The 24,416-nt window shown below is 44.6% G+C and overlaps 2 protein-coding genes across 2 annotated transcripts; both read right to left on the bottom strand.

Annotated features, from left to right (window-relative positions):
- Positions 1-782: 782 nt before the first annotated feature.
- Positions 783-2,721, bottom strand: LOC141172148 (ferritin heavy chain B). The gene is made up of 4 exons (XM_073656018.1): positions 2,439-2,721; positions 1,720-1,866; positions 1,212-1,337; positions 783-1,124 (listed from the first exon to the last, which is right to left on the bottom strand). Exons 1-4 carry the CDS (start codon positions 2,538-2,540, stop codon positions 969-971), a joined length of 531 nt encoding a protein of 176 aa, XP_073512119.1. The 5' UTR covers positions 2,541-2,721; the 3' UTR covers positions 783-968.
- A 14,061-nt stretch (positions 2,722-16,782) lies between these two features.
- LOC141172147 (ferritin heavy chain B-like) lies at positions 16,783-18,872 on the bottom strand. Its single transcript, XM_073656017.1, has 4 exons — positions 18,602-18,872; positions 17,845-17,991; positions 17,543-17,668; positions 16,783-17,115 (listed from the first exon to the last, which is right to left on the bottom strand). The coding sequence occupies exons 1-4, from the start codon at positions 18,701-18,703 to the stop codon at positions 16,960-16,962; spliced, it is 531 nt and encodes a 176-aa protein (XP_073512118.1). The 5' UTR covers positions 18,704-18,872; the 3' UTR covers positions 16,783-16,959.
- Positions 18,873-24,416: the final 5,544 nt, after the last annotated feature.

Genomic DNA, 24,416 nt, shown 5'->3' with positions numbered 1-24,416 from the left:
ACGATGGACCAAACTACTGATTTGAGCAGTCATTCTGTACTGACAGATGCCTTTAAAGCTGTATTACAGCAGCGACTCCCAGTCTGACCACAGACTTAGAACCTCAAGAAGTCGGAGGTTACAGTAGGATTGTGATGTGAAAGAACCATCTTGATAGATGACAGTGTTGTTGCATTTTTATAGTTAGTGCAACTTCTCTGCTTCCGTTTCTCCTTCCTGCAATGAGGACAGTTGCTGTATGTCCACCCCCTTCATAGTGTTTGAGCGCTAAAAACTGCAACAATTTATGATGCTATAAATTCTCAGACAGGGACCGTGACCAAGTTTATTCTGATCTGTAACACCAAGATTAGGTCAATAGCAATGTGCCTCATGAAGGTGTGACTTGTACCAACCTAGTTTTGTAGTCATTTCACAAAATAAAAACTCAAAGTGCTGCACTTTTTTTTTTTCTTTTTTTTTTTTTTTGCCGCTTGTCCTTTAATGTTTAAAACTGGTTACCTACACAACATGACTGTTCAAGCCAAGCACAGTTGAGCAGTTCAATGCACCTTCCCACCTACTTGATACATTCTCCTCTGGTTCCTGTTAATTGCTGGAGCTGTGAAGCAAGGAAGAGGAGAGCAGAAAAGGAAGACAAGTAGGAGGAAAGTTGCACTGAATTATTTGGCCAGGCCATTGGTGAACCTAGTGTCTGTGCTTTGTTTGAACAGTTGTTTTGTGACAGGCCTCCCCCTTTGTAGCTTACTTCTGTAAAAAGAAACTTGAGATTCAAAAACAAATTAAGTGCACGTTGAAATACAGAGACTTTATTGGAAATCTTGTTGACAAGCACAGTCACATCTGATCAGGTAACAGAAAGATCACACAAGGTTTAGAGAAGCCCAACACATCTCAGGGGGCATTACAATTATTCCAGATGGACAAGGAATGCAGACGAGACTGGTGGTATCCAGGAACGAGACCTCTTAGCTGCTCTCTCCCAGGGTGTGCTTGTCAAACAGGTACTCGCCCATGCCATTCTGGGGTACCCCAAGGCGCTTCAGGTTGGTGATGTAGTCTCCAAGCTGCTTCATAGCCTTCACCTGTTCCTCCAGGTATTCAGATTCCAAGAAGTCACAGAGCTGGAGGAGAAGAGGGCGGTTATTGCTATGCAAGAATTACTAGCCTCATTACAGAAAATTAAATTCAAGGCTTCCAGGGATACTTACATGAGGGTCAACCTTGTCAGAAGCCAATTTGTGAAGATCCAGAAGGGCCTGGTTCACAGTTTTCTCCAACTGTAGAGCAGCCTGCATGGCCTCCAGGGTGTTGGCCCACTCATCACGTTCAGGTTTCTAAGCAAAAAAACAAAATGATCTTCAGAATCATGCAAAATATATGAGAGTCTAAAGGGCTTGTGCACATATTGCAGATTTGTCACAAAACCTGAAGGGTTTTCTGAAGTCTCATGCACGTTACTTATTTTTAACTTGCAGACTTAAATCTGCAGCATATCAATTCTGTGTTTTTTGCTGCAGATTTTACTCATACCAACGAGCAGGGAAAAATCTGCACCAAATTTCTGTGCCAAATACCCTAAGAAACCTCAAGATTGAAGTTCAATCTATGGCAAATGTTAACATCTACATACTGCAAGAGTAGATGACATTTTAGGTCATTGAACAATTACTGATCAGTCAGCGTGCATCCAAACCTGGCCATAAACTAAAATCTCACCTTAACATCCTGCAGGACAACACGACCCCCGCGCTTGTTCTGGTACTTCAGAAACTTCTCGGCATGCTCCCTCTCTTCATGGCTCTGCTCCTTGAAGAATTTAGCCACGTGGTGAAGGGCTACATCATCACGGTCAAAGTAGAAGGACTGAAAAAATAAAGAGAAAAGTTTGAGGCAAGTAAACTTGCTTGTAAAGATAAGGAAGTGTAACATAATTGCATCGTTATCACTGTGGGAAGAGAACAACTTTTTCAATTATATATTTTTACACTTTTTTTTTGGGTGGAGACTTTACTACCATTTATGCAATAGGCCAGGAACTGAGAAACCCTGCACTAGAACATTCTGCAACATTGTTTATTAAACAGTTACATTCTTTCAAGTGTGAAAGATAAACAAAAATGTACATGTGCAATCATTATGTACAAAACACATTTGTACCCCAGGGTCCAGAGATAAGCTGTGCTGGCCACATCAGGGTGTGGTGCTAGAGAGCTCTGCAAGGAGCTGATAGCTCCTGGAAAGGGCAGGGCTGCAGCCACAATGGAGGCCAGCACAGCCTCAAGGAAAGACCATCTTATGGCCATATAGCTGCTATAAGTCACTTTGTTGCATCTGGGAATGCAAAGACATGGTAGAACAATGAACATGCATTGAGACATTTGGGCAGGATGGGACCTATAGTTCTACAACTGAATAAGACAATGTAGAGCACTCACCATGGAGAGGTAGGTGTAGGAGGCATAGAGCTCCAGGTTCACCATGCGGTTGATGGCAGCCTCGCAGTCGCGGTTGTAGTTCTGGCGCACCTGGGATTCCATTGCGGCTTTTTGGTGGTTTGAGTGGCGCAAAAAGGTTGCAAAAAAGAAGTCTTCAGGTATTGAGGAGGAAGGAGCCGGGGACTCGGAGAGGGTTCCGTTCAAGCACTGTTGAAGCAAGAACTCTGCTCAGAGTCAGGATCGTCTGATCTCTGCACAATGGAGCTCGGGATTTATAGGCAGGAGTCTGGGGAGTGGAGCTGACGTCATCTGTCTGCAGCCAATCCTGCCTGGACCTGCTGCAGCCGTCACAGCCAGAGATCGGGCGGAGCTTCTGCAGGCGGCGTGCACACTCCCTCCACTGCCAGCTGATGTCACACCCAGCCATCCAGTGGAACATTTCTAGTGTCACATTACTGAAATTCAAGATTTTTTTTCCCAAACACATTATAAAATTATAAAATGATGTATGAATAGCAATCCCCTAATCTATTGTTATTGCACAGGTTGCCTATGTGCCATGGGAGCAATTGAGAGAAGTGTATATTAATAAATGTTGCATTATTCTGGCATTTTCCATATATTTTTGCAGCAAATTGTACAGAGCTATGTTGCAGAAATACAGCAGGTACAGAGTAAAGCCGACAATACACATTAGATAGTAGACAAACCATGGTTCAACAGGCTGCTATCTTGCCAGAGATCTCTGACGGCTGTTTATCTCCAGAGAGAACACAAGGATCAGCAGTCTGAAATCAGACTTTCTGGACCCTTAAAGGGGTTGTCTGGCCTTAGATAATTGATTAGCAGAGTAGTTACAGGGGTAATCCGGCCTTAGGCTACAAGTCTGCAGTCACTCTACCCAATGTGAAGATTCCCTTTTGCCAGAATCTGGTCATGTGACCACAATTTGCATACTTCTGGCAACATTCCGACTAGAGGTGTCCAGCCTCCCTCAGTGCACCTGCTAGTCAGCATGTGACCACATGTATGAAAATGACATATTTGCAGTAGCACGCCCACCACTCCCAGCACCACTACTGGAGAATCCTCACAGCATGCAGAGTGACTGCAGACTCAAAGCCTAAGGCCACGGCCCCACTATCAGTATTTGGTCAGTATTCGGTCAGTATTTTTTCTCAGGAGTGGAAGCCAAAACCAGGTGAGGAACAATCAGAGAAAAGGAGTAATGCAAACAAGTCATCAATTCTGCATTTATCACCCACTCCTGGTTTTGACTCCCACTCCTGAGAAAAAATACTGCCCAAATACTGATAGTGGGGACGTGGCCTTACTGTTAGAATTTGGGACAGCTCTCCTAACAGGTCTCTGTCTCTCTTCCCACAAAATTACTAGTGAGAAGAGAGGCGAGGAGCTGTGGGAGAGTAAGATACAGCCTTTGTCATCTCAGTTGCTACCTATGCAGAGCGCAGCAGTATGAAATGTGTTGGTCAACGATGGTTGTGCCCCGCATTATCAGGAAGCGGAATGGCAAGGCTCACTTCATCATCTCGTTCGCTGCCTATGCAGAGTGCATCAGTCAAGGTGAGTTTGACATAGGCTGTCACGCTCTGCATAGGCATGGACGGAGATGACAAAGCTCACTTTATGATAATGAGAGCTTTGTGGTCTCATTCGCTCCCTATGCAGAGTGCAGCAGCCAATGATAAACTCATCATGACTGCCATACTCTGTTTTACTCATCAAGGTCGCCGCCAGGCACTCACTGTGCCAAGAAGAATCGGCAGTGGGTGTGGGCAAACTTTTGCTCCCCCATAGAATTTGATATTGGGACTGCTGCCAGTGTGGTTCCCCCCAACCCCACACTACGCCACTATACGAGCCCAAGAAAAGTAAAGCGTAACTTGTTGTACGGGACATAGTATTGCAGAGCTATTGCGTAGCTTTTAGGTGAGGATAACCGGATACAGGCTCGGGCAGAGCACCATACAGGGGCAGGGGCTCCATACCTCTGTACTGTCAGGGAACTCCATGTGGCCCCCTGCACATGGATCTGCCACATGCATGAAACCTAAAAGTGATAGCAAACTCAAATTCATCTTAATGACTCCAATTGTGTTTTAAAGGGGTATTCCCATATCCTATCCCAATATATTGAAGATGTAATAATAATAATATTAGCAAATACCTCCAATTACAAATGTAGTATAGTTCTTCTGATTCACTGTGCCGCTTACCATATGTTCAGGACATTGCAGTAGCTTAGGTATCCTTGGTTACGACCACTAAGAGTTGTCTACCTAACTAACTGTCACTATATGAGTGGTCATAATCATGGATACCTAAGCTACTGCAATGCCCTGCACATGGGGTAAGTAACATAGCGAATCTGAAGAACTATACTACATTTCTAATATTATTATTATTACACCCACTATATATTGGGATAGGATCTTGGAGTTGGGAATACGCCTTTAATAATATATTGGTTGATTACTTTTGAAATGGAGGGTCTGAGACCACTCTTAGTAAAGCCTCCATCCTGCGCAGGACCTTAAAATATGTCATGCTTTCTGTTAGGTCCTGTTCACATGTCAGTTTGGTCATGCCGTTTTGTCTGTTCCGTTTTAGTTGCAGACAAACAGAATGACCCGCTATAAATGGAGGCAGAGGGGAATCACTGATTATGAGGGGTCTGCACTGATTATAAGGGGGTCTGATTAGTGACAAGTGGACTCCATAACAATCAATGTAAACATGACTCAACAGACGCAGCGCAGAGCTCAGCTGAGAGCAGTGTGTGGTGTGCGGAGCGCTCTGCCAGTATGACTACGCAAAACCGGAGAACATAATAAGGGAAGTGTGGAGGGACAGTGACGGGAGCTGGTTGTCATGGTGACTGAGGAGGAAACTGTGCAGCTGAGGCCTAGCAGCTGCTCCGGGCCTGTCATGAGTTTTACCAAACGTGAATTGCAGCATTTTTCTATTCACCAAAAATACAACAAGTACAAGATAATGGGAATTTAGAAATAAAAAATTCTGTAAATTAAAGTCCATGAGTCACCATCTTCTGTCAAGTTCTGTCCTCCATGACAGCTCCCACACTGCTTGTCACCCAGTGTCCTAAACAGCAAACTGGTGTTCCTACATGCGTAACTAAAGTGGGTGCAGGGCCCTGGAGCCTAGGGGGGTCCAAAAGGCCCCTTTGGCCAATAAAAGAAGACCAATGCTATTAAAGTCCAGTGATAGTTGGTGTCCTATGGGAGATTTTGCACGAGCTTCAAGTTACGCCACTGTCTATAAAACTAAGAAAGTTTTCTTTTTACATAGTTGCCAACATGGCAACTATGTTTGGGACACCTCTTAGACAATCCCAGCAAATTTGGGACACCTGGCATATATGTTTTCAGGGTTTAGGAGAAAATATAGTTTCGGTGAAAAATGAAATGGCGGCCATGTTAGTTGTCTTCCTGAATTATGGGCAGCACATAGTCCTTCATACAGTATTAAGGGCACCACATAGTCCTCCATACAGTATTATGGGCACCACATAGTTCTCCATGCAGTATAATGGGCCCCACATAGTCCGCCATACAGTATAATGGGCCCCACATAGTCCTCTATACAGTATAATGGGCCCCACATAGTCCTCCATACAGAATAATGAGTCCCACATAGTCCTCCATACAGTATTATGGGCACCACATAGTCCTCCATACAGTATAATGGGCCCCACATAGTCCTCCATACAGTATAATGGGCCCCACATAGTCCTTCATACAGAATAATGGCCTCACATAGTCCTCCATACAGAATAATGAGCCCCACATAGTCCTCCATACAGAATAATGGGCTCCACATAGTCCTCCATACAGTATAATGGACCCCACATAATCATCCATACAGTATAATAGGCCCCACATAGCCCTTCATACAGTATCAAGGCCACCACATAGTGCTCCAAACAGTATAATGGGCCCCATATTTTGCCCCCCCTCCGACTCAAAGGACCCACACATCAAGTGCCGGTGTCCCTGATGGCAGTGGGTCCCCCGTTTGTCCAGGGCCCCGGCCCTGCTTCTTTCAAACCAATTTTTTACCCGGGAAAAGTCACAAGTCAAAATCTCTCTCTTAGACTGTGAGCCCACGATGCGTTTTTTTATGCGTTTCCGCAGCGGCAATTCCGCTGCAGAAACGCTTAAAAAACGCATGGTAGAAGGCCTGCCATGTTCCCCAATGATACTCCGCATGTTCTGTGCACATGCTGAAGAAATTTCCGCTGCGGATTATCATTGCGAAAAAGTCCGCAGCACTACCAATTATTTTGTGGAATTGCTGTGTTTTCGCCGCCATTGACTTGCATTGAATCTCTTAATATCCGCATGGCTACATGTGCACATGCGGATATTAAGCGATTCAATGTGCGGATAGTACCCGGGTCTGGAGGACAGGAGACTCTCATCCAGACCCGGGTACCATAGTACCTGTAAAAAAAAGAATTAAAATAAAAAATATACATTGTACTCACCTTCTGATGACCCACGGTCTCCATAGTGATGCGTCCTGGCTTCCCGGCAGCTCGCGATGGTCTAAAGGACCTGCCATGACGTCATTTAGTCATGTGATGGGTCACATGACCGCTGACATCGGCGGTCACGTGACCCGTCACATGACTAAATTACGTCATAGAAGGTCCTTTTACACGACCGTGAGACATCGTGAAGACCGGACGCACCGGAGAAGGAGAAGGGGGGCCATCAGAAGGTAAGTATAATATTTATTTTTTATTTTTTACCATTCTTTTACGGTCACACTATATAAATCCATGCCGGTTGCATGGATTTATATCGTGTGACCAAGTTGTCAAGCACTTTCCAAGTGATGGTAAAATCGCTTGGAAAGCGCTTGACAACCCGCATGCGAAATCGCATGTGCAAAACGCTTCACTTCCGCTTGTCCCTGGCAGGAAAACGCATGTACAATCCGCATGTACAATCCGCATGTACAATCCACATGTACAATCCACATGCGTTTTTTCTGCCAGGGAGATGCAGAAACCCTCAGGAAAAATCCGGAGCATTTCTGCATCGTGGGCACTTAGCCTTAAGGCTTATTCACATGTCCGATGTTTCCACATAAGAGAAGAGTTTGATCAGCGTGTGGTCCGAGTGTCATCAGTTTTTCTCGTGTGTTGAGAAATAATAAAAAAAAAATGTCTCCACCTTCTCCATTCTGTCCGTGAAAATCGGACCATACAGAGTTGTCATACGAGCACGGTCCAATTTTTTCATGAACCCATAGACTTGCATTGCCAATTTTGATCTGACCCTCGGATCAAAATCGGACATGTCTCCGCGATTTTCTGCTGACCTCTTTGTCCATGAAAAATCACGGACTTGTGAATGTCTCCATAGATTATCACAGGTACGAGTGCTATCCGTGAAAATCATAGATAGCACTCGTACGTGAAAATCGGTCGTCTGAATGAGCCCTTGTGTTGAAGTTGATGGCGAGTGAGTCAAGTGCAACTTGCAACAGAAAATCCAACACATTTGGAAATATTTGCAATGTTTTGTCACAGGTTGCAATTTCACACCATTACCTTTTTTGCAGTATTGATTGACGCAACAAGTTTTCTGGCACTGGACTAGTAAGAAAAAAATGAAAAAGAGGAATGGTAAATGCTCCAGATTTATTGGTGGATCTTCCTCTCCTGATACAAAGATGGCAGCTGAAAGCATAAATGGATGAAGCATTTAACGTGTAGTGCATGACCATTTCATCCGTTTCCGTTAGACATTGGGAAACTGATCATAATGGATGGTCATCTAAAAGTATCAGATCCGGTTTTTAGCGCTGTGCATGCCCAAAAAGAGCAGAGACACCTCTACTAAAAATGGATAAGTGTGTGACGGATCCATAAATACTGAATCCATTGAAAACTGGACATGTGAACAGAAGCTTAGTGACACATTGCTGTGTCAGATGAGGTAGCAAAAAAAACGGTGGTAGAGCCTCTTTAAATTGTGTAATATATCAGCTAAAGTTGTGGGGATGTCATATGACCAGTGGTAATGGCATGAAGTCACGGGATATTTGTATCAGCATTATTCTAAGGAAGGAAGGCAGGCAAATCTGCAAATTCAAGTAATCAGGGTAACACAATAATGGACTGAATATTTAACCAAGTGTAACTTATACTCTACCCTTATCATGACAACACACCATCCTGGTTGGGAGGTGTCAAGAGGAAATGTTACCCCACAGCTCAGTATGTCATTTCCATAATTGTAATTGTCATGTCCAAATAACAAGAGTCAGGATGGAATTAGGTAACCAATCACCAATATCAGCTTTCCGGCCACCAACACCTCGAGTATAAATTGATGTTTTTAGGTCACCGATAATAGTGGGAAAATGGTGACATTTTACCATTGACCTTGGGGACATGGAAAACTTAAATCCCTAACTAACACCGTCAGGATTTCAAGGGCTTGTTCCATAAACCATTCATCAATTATTCACAGGTTAGATAATAAATGTACGATTGCTAGGGGTACCGAGGTTCCAAAATTCCGTGTGAATGACACTTAAAATATTTAGATTTGAGAGGCCTCAGTGGTTGATACCTTTTAATGGCTAACTGAAAAGATTGTAACAAATTGTAAGCTTTCGAGACTACTCAGGTCTCTTCTTCACAGATAAAAGCAGGTTCACACTGAGCACATGTGACAGACGTGACAGAGTCTAGAGACGCCATGGAGAGCGATCTGCTGCCTGAAACATCCTTCAGCATGACCGGTTTGGCAGTGGGTCAGTAATGGTGTGGGGTGGTATTTCTTTGGAGGGCCGCACAGCCCTCCATGTGCTCGCCAGAGGTAGCCTGACTGCTATTAGGTACCGAGATGAGATCCTCAGACCCTTTGGGAGACCATATGCTTGTGCGGTTGGCCCTGGGTTCCTCCTAATGCAGGACAATGCCAGACCTCATGTGGCTGGAGTGTGTCAGCAGTTCCTGCAAGATGAAGGCATTGAAGCTATGGACTGGCCCGCCCGTTCCCCAGACCTGAGCACATCTGGGACATCATGTCTCGTTGCATCCACCATCGTGACGTTGCACCACAGACTGTCCAGGAGTTGGCGGATGCTTTAGTCCAGGTCTGGGAGGAGATCCCACAGGAGACCATCCGCAACCTCATCAGGAGCATGCCCAGGCGTTGTAGGGAGGTCATACAGGCACGTGGAGGCCACACACAATACTGAGCCTCATTTTGACTTGTTTTAAGGACATTATATCAAAGTTGGATCAGCCTGTAGTGTGTTTTCCACTTTAATTTTGGGAGTGACTCCAAATCCAGGCCTCCATTGGTTAATAAATTTGATTTCCATTGATGATTTTTGTGTGATTTTGTTGTCAGCACATTCAACTTTGTACAGAACAAAGTATTCAATGAGAATATTTCATTCATTCAGATCTAGGATGTGTTATTTGAGTGTTCCCTTTATTTTTTTGAGCAGTGTATTTTTCTATCCAATGGCTAACATGGTACAAAGATATATATTTTCCCTGACACTTTTAAAGACAGTGAATGGAACAGTGATGGTCTTATATGTAAGGACTTTGTGATTCCTGTTCTAAAGGTCCCAGTAGCGATCAGACCTGTAGATAAGAAATTTCTCTTTGTTTTTGAGTCACCTTTTATGTTAACTGCCACAATGTGACAGGTTTAAAACCATTTTTACCAAAGATCAACTACTAATGATTCAGGGTTCCTGCTGCACCAACCATCAACTGAGGAGGTAGAGAAAATAGGTTCTGTATAGTGATGAGCGAGCATGCTCGCTACTGCTCGAGATGCTCGGCGCTTGCCGAGTATTTCCGGGTTGCTCGGGCGGGAACTCGGGTCTCCTCCCTGCATGTTTGGCACTCTTTAGATAGCCAATGAACATGCAGGGATTGCCTGCCATGCACTGTAATGCCGTAGCCATGTTGGTTGTGGGCATTACAGTGATTTGGCTGGCCGCACAGCGTCATCAGGTCTATATCAGACCTGCCGCCGCTGTGCTCGTCACAGTCACTCTGGATCAGACAGTGTAGGGAGAGCTGCTGCCGTGTCAGGAAGAGATTTGATCATGTATTAGGTAGTGTAGGGAGAAAACCCGTACATTACACATATCCATCTTAACAAACAGTCCTTCTGAGGACTAATCCATCTGCAGAGATATCAGGCAGGCAGTGTATATAGGCAGGCAGTGTATATAGTAGACTGCAGTGCATATAGCACAAGAGGCTCCATTCCAATTCTGCCTTCTGCTGCTGTTAGATATTTCTATACAAAGGCCCAGGTCTCAGGGGCCAGGAATACTTTTCTTAGGATCTTAATCCTCATTATTTGCTTAAAAAGCAATCCAGAGAACACCGTTTTTCTGCGCCATTTGCTTGTTGGCACTGCAGAATACAGCCAGGTCCTTTCCATATTACAGCGCTAGAAATTCAGCTATTTAAAACTGTGTTTTCTCCGTCAAACGGATCACATATACGTTGTCTGAAAATACTGCCATTTCTGGCCTGCATTAAAAATTTCCTTTAGTGTGTCATTGAAGCAATTCACAGCAGTTTGCTGTTCAAACTACTTACCTACAGGCCAGGTATTTAAAACTCTGTTTTCTCCATCACACGGATCACATATAAGTTCGCTCCAAACTCGGTCATTTGTAGTGAGCGTGGAAGATACTTTCCTCCATTTAAAATGGGCAAGGCACGTGGCAAGGGATGGGGAACTGGACGTGATGGTAATGGTGCATGCAGAGGCCGAGGACAAGGCCGTGGGCAAGCCGAAATTGTGCCACAAGAAACACCCACATCTTATCGCCTGACCTTCCTGTCCCAATTCCTAGGGGACTGCAGCACACCACTACTGAACCCAGAGCAGTGTCAAAAGGTTGTTGGTTGGATAACGGATAATGCTTCCAGTCACTTAGCCACCACCACCACCACCCTGTCTTCCACACGGTCAAGTCTCAGTAGCCGTGAGTCTGGACCGCATATTCCTCACCCTGATCCTCCTTCCTCCCACCATGCCGAGTACCCAGAGACAACTGATCCCACACTTGGACACTCTGAAGAGCTGTTCACTTTTCCATTTATAGATTCGGGCATCTCGCCTGGTCCACTTGAAGAGGAGCAAGAGGAGATCGCATGTAGCAATGCCCAAACATTTGAGCAGCCACGGTCACACAAAGGCGACGGTGGGAAAGTGTCACAAGAGGTGGACCCTCCCATCGCACAGGCCCTGAGGCGCGGGGTACTCTCACAAGGAGTGCAAAGTTTGAGAAGATGCTGAGGGAGTACCTTGCCAGCCGTACTAACGTCCTCCGTGATTCCGCTGTGCCTTATAATTATTGGGTATTCAAGCTGGATATGTGGAATGAACTGGCTCTCTATGCCTTGGAGGTCCTGGCCTGCCCTGCGACCAGCGTTTTATCAGAGCGGGTTTTTAGTGCCGCTGGTGGAATTATAACTGATAAACGCATCCGCCTGTCAACTGAAAATGCTGACAGGCTGACTCTTATAAAAATGAACAAGGGCTGGATTGGGCCAGACTTCTCAACACCACCGAATGATAGCAGCGTAACATAAACTCAAATCCAGTGTCTTTTCTTGGGAGGTGTATTCCCATGCACCTTTTCACACCCACACATGGGTATACACTTCCTGATTTTGTCTATTTGCTCTTGTCCTCCTCCTTCTCCTCATCCTCCACCACCATATCACCAGGGTGACCGTGGTCCGTGATGCAACACCCACATAATTTTTTTAAAGGGTGTTTATGATGCCCGTAAAAATTTTTTATACAGTATGTTCATGTATACCCCCCAGGGGTAAATGTTTGTCAGCCCATGCACTTAGCGCATGGGCATTACAAGTATAGGAGGCCCACTCCTTTCTAATGGGAACCAGAGGATTTGATTCTGAGGGCTCACCTTTCTCCCCTGCTCAAGAGCCCCATAGCAGCTGCAAACTTAGCGCTATCATGAACTCTCCTGAGGTAGAAGCCAAGGCACACCAGAGGATTCTCTGGTGGGACCATCCAACCCTGCTGAGAAGCAGTCCTGGCTAAGAAAACTGTGTGGGAAGGTTCCCGGACACTCTATGGCTGCTTTTTTACTGAGGAGGAAACACACGCAAACACAGGGAGAACATACAAAGTCCTTGCAGATGTTGTCCTTGCTGGGATTTGAACCCAGGATCTCAGCGCTGCAAGGCTTCAGTGCTAACCACTGATCCAATGTGCTGCTGTTCACCCTCTAATATCTAACAGGCTGGAGAAACTTGCACCTACCGCCACTCTATCTTCAGCTCCTTTGTGAGAAAATGTATTTGGGCAGCCACTCAGTCTACCAAATAAAATTCCTGAGAAGGAAATTGGGGATGGCTTCGCTACTGGTACTGGGGGCAGTGCTAATGCCATGGCGTCGTACCATAGTTTCCAGGAAATATTCCAGGCTGGTAGGAGGCAAGCAAATTCCCACAGAAAAGTACCAGCAGTAATGTTCAGGCCATATTTCAAGTGCAAGCAGCTTTAGAGGACTTCCTGGGAGAAATGACACTCAGGGTAGATAGGGTTTCCCTCTATGCCAGTCTTTTCACTGAGCTAAATACAACTCTTAGCAAAAAAAGTTGTGGACTGGCTCCATACCGTCCCTGGCCACATTCACCTGTCCACGTGTTTGTGGTTAGGTGGTCCTTCCCAGTAAGTGCACTGGGGAGGGCACGGGTAATGTTGTGGGACCCATGCTTGTGGAAGGCGGAGGCGATACCGGGAGAAATAGTGACGGCTGGGGACCGAGTATGGACACTCGGCCACCGCCGGCATGAGGTTATGAAAAGCTTCCGCCTCCACGAGCCTAAAAGGCCACATTTCAAGTGCAAGCAGCTGTCAAAAATTTGGCAGTATAGTATTGCAGCCTGTGGGTGGGTGGCTGCCTGCATACTTGCGCTTGCATTCCAAGGAATGGGGTAGGGACAACTGAACGCTGCACTGGGACAAGGACGTGGACAGTGATTGTCGCAAGTCTGCAACGACAGGTTCATGGCGAGAGGCATTTTCGCATGCGCCAAGAATCACTTATGATGAACACACTTTTAGGCAGTGACCTGGGAGTCAGAGATGCTTCCAGAGGTCTTCCCCATGCTGTTCTCATGTCTTTTCAGCACTGTATGCATGTGTCTGATGATGTGTCACACGCCACATGGCCAGATAAGGTTGTAAAATATTAAAATTACATTTTCTGGTGAATGCATTTGTCTTGGTTGAAAGCAGTGCAAAAACGCATCAAAAACGCTATGTGTGAACATAGCCCAAGGTGTGGAGGAGTATTTTTGGTTTTGGTTATTTATTTTGCCTTATATACAAGTCATTACCATGGAAAGGTTGTTTCCTTAATATATTTCCCAGGAAAATCCATTTTGGTTTCGTTTTTGTATGTTTTATTGTGAGTCCGTAAAAGTGGCGTAATACCTCTGACAACGTTGATGACAGCAGTGATCTGGGAGTCAGAGATGCTTCCAGGGGTCTTCGCCATGCTGTTCCCATGTTATTTGAGCACAGTTCCCATCGATTTGGGCAATTTTTAGGCCCTCTGCAGACCGCCGGGGGGAGCGGCCTGAAAAATGCTCGAGTTTCCCATAGACGTAATTACATTGGGCTCGTTGCTCGGGTCGAGCACCTGAGTATTCCAATTTGCTCAACCCGAGCAACGAGTACTCGAGCATTTTAGTGCTCGCTCATTACTAGTTCTGTACTCTTCAGAAATTTAGGGAACTGTGGTTTAGGAAAGTTCTTTCTTGCGGTAATCCAACTTTCCAGCCTGTGTATACCTTTCCAAAAGTCATATTGTAGATATCTGATATCAGAACATGGTGTCATCTCCTGAGCAAATCAGAGTGTTGGCATGGCTCTCGTGCACAATGTCAAGCCACGTTCAGTGAGGCATTATAGCAAATTACAAAGACTACAGTACAGCCTCCGTGTGCCATGAGATCATGATGTATGTATACGGTAAAGTGGTGGATGACAGATACGTATCACTGAGACTTCTTGTCTCGGTGATGTAAGTCCTTGAAGAATACTATCAACAGGGATGCTATGTCCATACACTTTAGGCCAATTTCGACAGGTTCGGCCAACCGACTGATGGTCGGGAGAGATGTCGATTGCACATGAGATAAGTCACCTGCCAAAGTGCCAGTGGGCAGCTTTCTCATATAGAACACAGAAAAGCATTGGTGTGCCGACAGACATCTAATGGGTATGGCAGGCTTTACTTTACTTAACTGGCATTTGGGTGTGGATTTTTGGAATGACTGGAGAGCCTTGGTGGGTAGGTCATCCTTATACTTCATTCCAACACTATCTTCCTGCTCAGAAGCTTCAGGTCGTGGCTGAAAATATTGATAAAAAGCAAGCTACCAGAGAGCAGTGTGCTTTGTGTCTGCTGGTCTGAGAGAGGCTAGCCCCCCATAGATGGCAGTCAGTAGCTATCTCACCTAGCTCTTCCAAATACAGGAGTGTTTGCTCTGCTGAGTGCTCCTGTGTATTCTATAAGAGTTGCGTTCAGACATCAGGCTATCTTCAGGAAAATAAAAGTTTTGGCAATCCGAAATCAGACATGCCAGATCCTTTACTCCTCTGAATCATCTGTCCAGGGTCCCGTACACATTAGACTGTCACCCAAACCCATCGATGACTGGTGATAGTCTAATATGTATGGGGGGTTAAAATGTGAGCTTGGGAATAATAAGCCTGCAGCCACTGTGCAAAGCAAAAATCAATTTTGGAATTGAACTTGTAACGTTCGGTGACATTAAGGCCAAGTTCACACTACCGTATTTTCAGTCTGAGTGCTGTCCATGCAAAAAAAACTGACCTCAGACAGACCCGTACTAGGACTAATGCGCCTTGCAGTGCTGGGGTCCTGGGTTCAAATCCCACCAAGGACAACATCTGCAAGGAGTTTGTATGTTCTCCCAATGTTTGCGTGGGTTTCCTCCGGGTTCTCCGGTTTCCTCCCACACTCCAAAGACATACTGATAGGGAATTTAGATTGTGAGCCCCAATGGGGGACAGTGATTATGTCTGTAAAGTGCTGTGGAATTAATAGCGCTATATAAATGAGTAAAATAAAGGTTATTCTATAGGGCTGTCCAAATGAGCGTTTTGTTTTTTTTCATGGACCGAATCTGCATTGAAAAAAAATAAACTGCAGCATGCACTAGCTCCTTCCTTTTGTCAGATAAGTCTCACCCATTCAAGTCTATGGGCGTGCAAAAAAAATAAAAAAAATCTGATCCCACACAAATCAGCTGTATAGCATCCATTTTTTTTACCATTACAATTCTATAATATATGAAACTGCATCAGGTCTTGTAAAATTGAGAACTGCTGATGTATTAAAAAAAAAAAAAAATTTTATTTTATTTTTTTTTTTAAATACACTCATGTGAAATTAGCCTCGGGGTATGCGCAGAGAGTTTTTTTATGGCTATAAACTACATAGCTAAAAATTGATCGTAAAGCCAAAATCCAGACAAGTGTATGAAAAAGGCCAGATTTTCATTGCTAACTATATATAATTTACACACACGACCCATACATGTTGTCATTAACATTACATCTGTTCTCTTACAATCAGCAGGGTGTTTTGTTTAGAGACAACCCCACCCCCCTTTGGAGTGTTTTTAGGGGCCTTCCCATTGTACGTTATAAAAAGTCTTCCGGAGCGGAACACACCTGAAGAATGTTAAAAGGAGTGATCTGACCAATTTGGTATCTTTGGAAACCTGAAGTGGTTAAAAAGACACTAGAAAGCAGGAAATAAAATGTATGATACAATATCTAACTCCCTCTCTATTTAAGCATTTAGTGCTTTACTGTAGCAGGATACACATGAGAGATGCCGTGTGCACATACCCCTACTTTGGATTGTAGTGCAGAATCTGCACATTTTGCTTTTGTATACAAGAGATGTTGGATATTTGAACTAGAGGGTCCCATTATACAGTATGAAGGTGTGTAATGGGCCCAGATTTCATTAGGAATTTGTGGTACAGGCAATTCAGTGGTGGTATCCGCAGCCCTAAATCTGCACCTTGCTTAGTTTGACAATGAAGTGTATCATGAAAACCTGACCTGTACCAACCTATCGGTGATTGTGAATGGACTTTAGGCTTCAGTCATACCACTGATCAATTATTGCTTCCTACCCCCTTCCTCCAAGGTTTAATATCACACATTTGAAGGCTACATCTGCAGAAACCCATAATCTTTAGATTAGACACATATTGAAATATAGAAAGACTTTATTGGAAATCTTGTTGACAAGCACAGTCACGTCTGATCAGGTAACAGAAAGATCACACAAGGTTTAGAGAAGCCCAACACATCTCAGGGGGCATTACAATTATTCCAGATGGACAAGGAATGCAGACGAGACTGGTGGTATCCAGGAACGAGACCTCTTAGCTGCTCTCTCCCAGGGTGTGCTTGTCAAACAGGTACTCGCCCATGCCGTTCTGGGGTACCCCAAGGCGCTTCAGGTTGGTGATGTAGTCTCCAAGCTGCTTCATAGCCTTCACCTGTTCCTCCAGGTATTCAGATTCCAAGAAGTCACAGAGCTGGAGGAGAAGAGGGCGGTTATTGCTATGCAAGAATTACTAACCAAATTATGGGAAAAGTTAAACTCAACATGGCTGTCTGCTGTCAAGAAGAAAAGCCAAATCTGTCCACAGATGACCTTGTCTTGGCTACAATATTAAATTAGTGCAACACCAAATTAGGAATTAACCAGCTATGCTTGTCAAGTGCTGTACTACCCCTTTAAGACATACAAGGAGGTTTTACTACAAGATGAAGCAAGTATAGAAATAGGAAGCTTCAGCCATAAGCATGTAATAGCAAGTATTAATGTGCTGAATAGACATGTCAGCGTATGTACGGCATACCCCAAGAGTTACACAATGGAAAAAGCCCACAAAATATGTTAGAGGTTAGGAAAGGGCAGGTAAAGTTCCATAAAAGAGCGAGATTGTCAGGGGCACTTACATGAGGGTCAACCTTGTCAGTGGCCAATTTGTGAAGATCCAGAAGAGCCTGGTTCACAGTCTTCTCCAGCTCCAGAGCAGCCTGCATGGCCTCCAGGGTGTTGGCCCACTCATCACGTTCAGGTTTCTAAGAAAGAAAAAGACAAAATGAATCTTTAAAGTGGTCCTCACAATCACTTAAGCTCCCTTGTATCTCGAGAACCCAAGACTGAGGTTCGATTCATGAAAAAAAAAACATTAATACCTATTAGTGTAGGCAAGTCTACTTTCTGCAGGAGGATAGGTGAACACTTAAATTAATACCTTAACATCCTGCAGGACAACACGACCCCCGCGCTTGTTCTGGTACTTCAGAAACTTCTCGGCATGCTCCCTCTCTTCATGGCTCTGCTCCTTGAAGAATTTAGCCACGTGGTGAAGGGCTACATCATCACGGTCAAAGTAGAAGGACTGAAAAATAAGGAGAGAAGACTTAGTGTGAAGCAACATTCTCTCTGTAAAGGAAATGTATCAATTGCATCATTCTCACTGTGAGAAGAGGACAAGTTCATGTGAGTTATCTAGCAGGTGTATAGAAGGAAATATTGTATCAATTTATTGTAAGGATTATAGTGTGCAATTGACTAGTGGGGTGCTGGTCTTACTTTACATCAAAACCCAACAGACCCCACAATAGTAGAAGTAGTACAAGCACCAAAGACAACTAATGAAGTAACAGTGTTTACAAAACAGTTACTTCCTTTCCTGTGTGACCTGTACATAAAGGTGTGAGTGATGAGAGTCCATGAAGTCATTGTGTAGAGAAGTGTCCTATCCCAGGGTTCATGGGCAGCTGTGCAGACCACCAGGGAGTGTACAGAGATCTCTGCAGTGAGCTGATCACTCTGGGAGGGGGGAGAGGACTAGAAGCACAATGGAGCCTTGCTAGCAATGGCTGCAAGACAAGTACAGAGGAAGAAGTGGAGATCACAAGAGCCTCGAGGAAGGAGAAGCTCAGCTCAAGGCAAGTAATGGCCACTTATATGCTATGGACACATAGGAGACAATGTAGAGCACTCACCATGGAGAGGTAGGTGTAGGAGGCATAGAGCTCCAGGTTCACCATGCGGTTGATGGCAGCCTCGCAGTCGCGGTTGTAGTTCTGGCGCACCTGGGATTCCATTGCGGCTTTTTGGTGGTTTGAGTGGCGCAAAAAAGAAGTCTTCAGGTATTGAGGAGGAAGGAGCCGGGGACTCGGAGACGGTTCCGTTCAAGCACTGTTGAAGCAAGAACTCTGCTCAGAGTCAGGATCGTCTGATCTCTGCACAATGGAGCTCGGGATTTATAGGCAGGAGTCTGGGGAGTGGAGCTGACGTCATCTGTCTGCAGCCAATCCTGCCTGGACCTGCTGCAGCCGTCACAGCCAGAGATCGGGCGGAGCTTCTGCAGGCGGCGTGCACACTCCCTCCACTGCCAGCTGATGTCACACCCAGCCATCCAGTGGAACATTTCTAGTGTCACATTACTGAAATTCAAGGTTTTTTTTCCACTTTATAAAATTACTGGAAATTGCATGAATAGCAATCCCCTAATCTATAATTATTATTCTCTTTATTGCATTCCTATTATTAGTCCTTATAATATTTGTGAGCAATTGCTGGGATTTCAGATCAGTTGACAAAACTTTTTTTTTTTCATTGCTAAACATTCATATTTGGAGGAGGAGAAATTTCAAGTATTATACGTTCTGTAATTGTTTTTGCTATGTATATCCCTTTCACATGTAAAGCGCCATGGAATAAATGGCGCTATAATAATAAATATTAATCTTCCAAGCTGAAATCTGAAGCATTTCTGCATCTAAAATCCACTTATGTGCCACATTTAATCAGTTTTTTGTTTTTTTTTGTCATGGAGACTCAACAAAACAAAGGTTTTACCTAGTTCCCCATTTAAATTAAAGTGGAAAAATTTGCCGCGAACCCCCCCCCCCTGCGTTTTTGCAACAGAAATTGACATTTTACGGATTTATAAAAAAAGAGCAACAAAAGCCAATTCGGAAGTCATAATATGGAATCCTTGCACTTTTAATGGACTATACTGGACATCTGTGTGTCTCTGTTTTCATAGATTTTTTGACTTTACATTGCTATTTCACATGAATCCAACAGAAACAAATCATGGCATGGTCTACCGGATTTAGTATAGGGCAGATGTCTGTGGAAATCGGTCCGAGCACGGACCAGCAGCTGCTCTCCCGACCCGAGCGTGACAGCTTCATATATTACTATGAGGCTTTCATGGTCAGGTTAGAGAGCCCCAGCCAGCCCGTACATTAGGGGTCTTTCACACGTCCGTGTTTCAAGTAAGTGTGGTGTCCGTTTCCACAAGTACTGACCACACTGACACACGAAGAACCATTCAAATTAATGAGTCTGTGCACATGTCAGTGTGTTTTCATGGACCGATTTTTTACCCGCAGTATGGGCCGCAAAACGTCCCGCACACTGATGACATACGGATAAAATCCGTGCGTCATCGTGTGACACGTACTGGCACCTGGGAATCAGTGGTACAGTTCGCGCTGTTCCCAAGTGCTGGGTGCTGCAGGCATCTGTCACCCTGCTGGTGCTGAGATCAGCGTGAGAAGGGGACAATGTTGAGAGTTGCATTCTGCCCCTGCTGTGTCCAGTAAGTGTAAAATAAGAATAAAATAAAAAACATTATACTCACCTTTACACCTAATTCCCTGAAGCCATTGTCCCCTGAAATAAAAATAAAATAATAACCAACCATAATACTCACCTGTCCGACATACTCACCCACCCTGTAATCCGTCTGACTGACAATTCTGCATCAGTGTCTGCGGTGGCTTGAGGCGACCGCACTCGCTGAGGAACAGAGGAGAATGACTCGCTGCGAGCAGGCCCCTGACCTGCGCTGAGCTCACTGAGTGGCGGTACACCGCTCGGTGAGCTCAGCACAGGTCAGGGGCCCGCTCGCTGGAGCGAGTCATTCTCCTCTGCTCTTCAGCATGTGTGGTCAGATGGATTACAGCGCGGGACACTTATTTAATCTTCAGACAGGTGAGTATAAGTTTTTTTTTATTGTATTCTTGTTTTTACACTAGGAGACAGTGATCGCTGACAGCAGGGGACAATGATGAGGGCAGCATTCAACACCCGGCGCTTGGGAACAGCGGTAACTGTCCTGTTGATTCCCAGGCGCCGAAATGTGTGATACTGATGCGGCACACGGGCGGTACACGATTGCCAAACGTATGCCACACGTATCATACACATGGATACGGATATCTCCGGTAGTGTTTTTTCCAGTACCGGAAATATCCGGATGTGTGAAAGAGCCCTTAGTGGCCCATGCTCAAACCGATTTGTACGGACGTCTGCATGAAACCTTACAGGTATTGCATTGCTTTTAGGGAGGATATCATGACCTAAAACAGTACCGGACAAATAACCATACAGTAAAAGGATATCAATAGTTTCAATATGATCAGCCACACAGGGGGTCCAAACTGTCTGTGTCCTGCCCATTAGTGACAGATACCAAAACACGGCGTCCTGGACATGGATAAATCATATGCAGGAAGGCTAGGCTAGATAGAAGACATTCATGTTGTCCAATTGTCTGCAAAAAAAAAAAAAATAGTAATGTTTGTCTTTTATCCTATTTGCGGATCAAACTATGGGTCCTTGAAAAAAAATGTATAGCAATCAGAAGCCATCCGTGTGTCATCCTAGTTATGACGTACAGATTATAAAAACTGACACACAGACACCCCACCAAAAAAATCGGATCCAGCATACTGAAAAAAAAGATTTTTAATAACCCGATTCATATTTACTATATGTATCCTGGTTGATGACTGTTAATACCCATGGGCGACTCTTAGTTGACCCCCCATTCTGCACAGGAGGCAATGTGCCCAGTCTAAAAGTATGTAATGTTTTCTTTAACAGTTTGGGGGACCTAATACCATCCTTTCTTTATGAGTGCATCATCAATGTGCACCCCAGCATTTCTACTATTATCATCTTACTCTGCCCAATCCTATAGCCAACAGCCAAAACTACTTCTGCCCTTCTTCTTTTAGGCCACTTTCCCTCCTGAGACTGGGGCTACACAGCGATTTTGGCTGTGGTGCAGGTCGTGCTGCCAAACATTGCTGTATGCCGCTGCTACATCACAACATAATGCATATCAATGGGGGTTGCATTGCCGCCAGCAAGTTATCACAGCCGCAGTAAGCAAGTTACAAAGAATCCAACTGATTGCGATTTTTTGCAACTTGCTTATCGCTGTCGTGGCATCTTGTGGATTGCAATGTGACCCCATTCATTTGCATTACACTGCCGTGTAGCAGTGGCACGTAATGACTTTTCCCTTCATGACTTGTGTTGCGGCCAAAGTCACCACTTAGCAAAATCATTATGGTTACTTTTAGCCACCTACGCAATGAGTTTATTATATTTGACATGTAAGCAGGAATCAACGTATCTCTATCCTTTTATATAGAATAATATGTATATATATATATATATATATATATATATATATATATATATATATATATACACTGCTCAAAAAAATAAAGGGAACACTCAAATAACACATCCTAGATCTGAATGAATGAAATATTCTCATTGAATACTTTGTTCTGTACAAAGTTGAATGTGCTGACAACAAAATCACACAAAAATCATCAATGGAAATCAAATTTATTAACCAATGGAGGCCTGGATTTGGAATCACCCCCAAAATTAAAGTGGAAAAACACACTACAGGCTGATTCAACTTTGATGTAATGTCCTTAAAGCAAGTCAAAATGAGGCTCAGTATTGTGTGTGGCCTCCACGTGCCTGTATGACCTCCCTACAACCCCTGGGCATGCTCCTGATGAGGTTGCGGATGGTCTCCTGTGGGATCTCCTCCCAGATCTGGACTAAAGCATCCGCCAACTCCTGGACAGTCTGTGGTGAAACGTTGGTGGATGGAGCGAGACATGATGTCCCAGATGTGCTCAATCGGATTCAGGTCTGGGGAACGGGCGGGTCAGTCCATAGCTTCAATGCCTTCATCTTGCAGGAACTGCTGACACACTCCAGCCACATGAGGTCTGGCATTGTCCTGCATTAGGAGGAACCCAGGGCCAACCGCACCAGCATATGGTCTCACAAGGGGTCTGAGTATCTCATCTTGGTACCTAATGGCAGTCAGGCTACCTCTGGCGAGCACATGGAGGGCTGTGTGCCCCTCCAAAGAAATGCCACCCCACACCATTACTGACCCACTGCCAAACCGGTCATGCTGAAGGATGTTGCAGGCAGCAGATCGCTCTCCACGGAGTCTCCAGACTCTGTCACGTATGTCACATGTGCTCAGTGTGAACCTGCTTTCATCTGTGAAGAGCACAGGGTGCCAGTGGCGACTTTGCCAATCCTGGTGTTCTGTGGCAAATGCCAAGCGTCCTGCACATTGTTGGGCTGTTAGCACAACCCCCATCTGTGGACGTCGGTCCCTCATACCACCCACATTTGTGGCCTGCTGGAAGTCATTTTGCAGGGCCCTGGTAGTGCTCCTCCTGTTCCTCCTTGCACAAAGGCGGAGGTAGCGGTCCTGCTGCTGGGTTGTTGTCCTTCTAAGGCCCCCTCCACGTCTCCTGGTGTACTGGCCTGTCTCCTGGTAGCGCCTCCAGCCTCTGGACACTACGCTGACAGACACATCAAACCTTCTTGCCACAGCTCGCATTGATGTGCCATCCTGGATGATCTGCACTACCTGAGCAACTTCTGTGGGTTGTAGAGTCCGTCCCATGCTACCACGAGTGTGAAAGCACAACCAAAATTCAAAAGTGACCAAAACATCAGCCAGAAAGCATTGGTACTGAGATGTGGTCTGTGGTCCCCACCTGCAGAACCACTCCTTTATTGAGGGTGTCTTGATAATTGCCAATAATTTCCATCTATTGTCTATTCCATTTGCACAACAGCATGTGAAATTGATTGTCAATCAGTGTTGCTTCCTAAGTGGACAGTTTGATTTCACAGAAGTTTGGTTTTCTTGGAGTTATATTCTGTTGTTTAAGTGTTCCCTTTAGTTTTTTGAGCAGTGTATACAGTACAGACCAAAAGTTTGGACACACCTTCTCATTTAAAGATTTTTTTTGTATTTTCTTGACTATGAAAATTGTACATTCACACTGAATGCATCAAAACTATGAATTAACACATGTGGAACTATATACTTAACAAAAAAGTGTGAAACAACTGAAAATATGTCTTATATTCTAGGTTCTTCAAAGTAGCCACCTTTTGCTTTGATGACTGCTTTGCACACTCTTGGCATTAAAAAATTGGATTCTTCGCACAGAAAGCTAAACTTGTGGTACAATTATGAGACGTTCTTCACTCTTGGAGGTATCAGGTAAACATGACTCAGCAGGGAGTGCACAGGAGGAGAACAGTGGTGTGCGGGGCGCTCTGCCAGGATGACTAGGCAGAAATGGAGAACACAATAGGGGAAGTGGGGAGGGACAGTGACGTGCGCTGGATGGCCTGGTGATTGAGGAGGAAACTATAGATTATGCAACAGATTCTCTAGACCTGTCATAAGTTTTACCCAAACAAGAATTGTAGCATTTTTTTATATACAAAATATGCAACAGGTCTAATTGTATAGATGAAAGGGCATTAAGAAAAAATACTCTTTAATGATCGGTTTATTTTTGCCACCATAAAAATCATCGTTGCCCTGGCTGTGTGTTTCAGGTCATTGTCATGCTGGAAGACCCAGCCACGACCGATCTTTAATGCTCTTACTGAGATGCTGTCGTCCTCTCCCCTTTGCAGAAAAACACCCCAAAGTATGATGTTTAC

Source organism: Phyllobates terribilis, unplaced genomic scaffold (assembly GCF_046119375.1).
Source record: "Phyllobates terribilis strain yellow unplaced genomic scaffold, ASM4611937v1 Scaffold_12__6_contigs__length_324123572, whole genome shotgun sequence".
Taxonomy (NCBI): domain Eukaryota; kingdom Metazoa; phylum Chordata; class Amphibia; order Anura; family Dendrobatidae; genus Phyllobates; species Phyllobates terribilis.
Note: the sequence above shows the minus strand (reverse complement) of the source record. Positions and strands in the feature narration are given on the sequence as shown.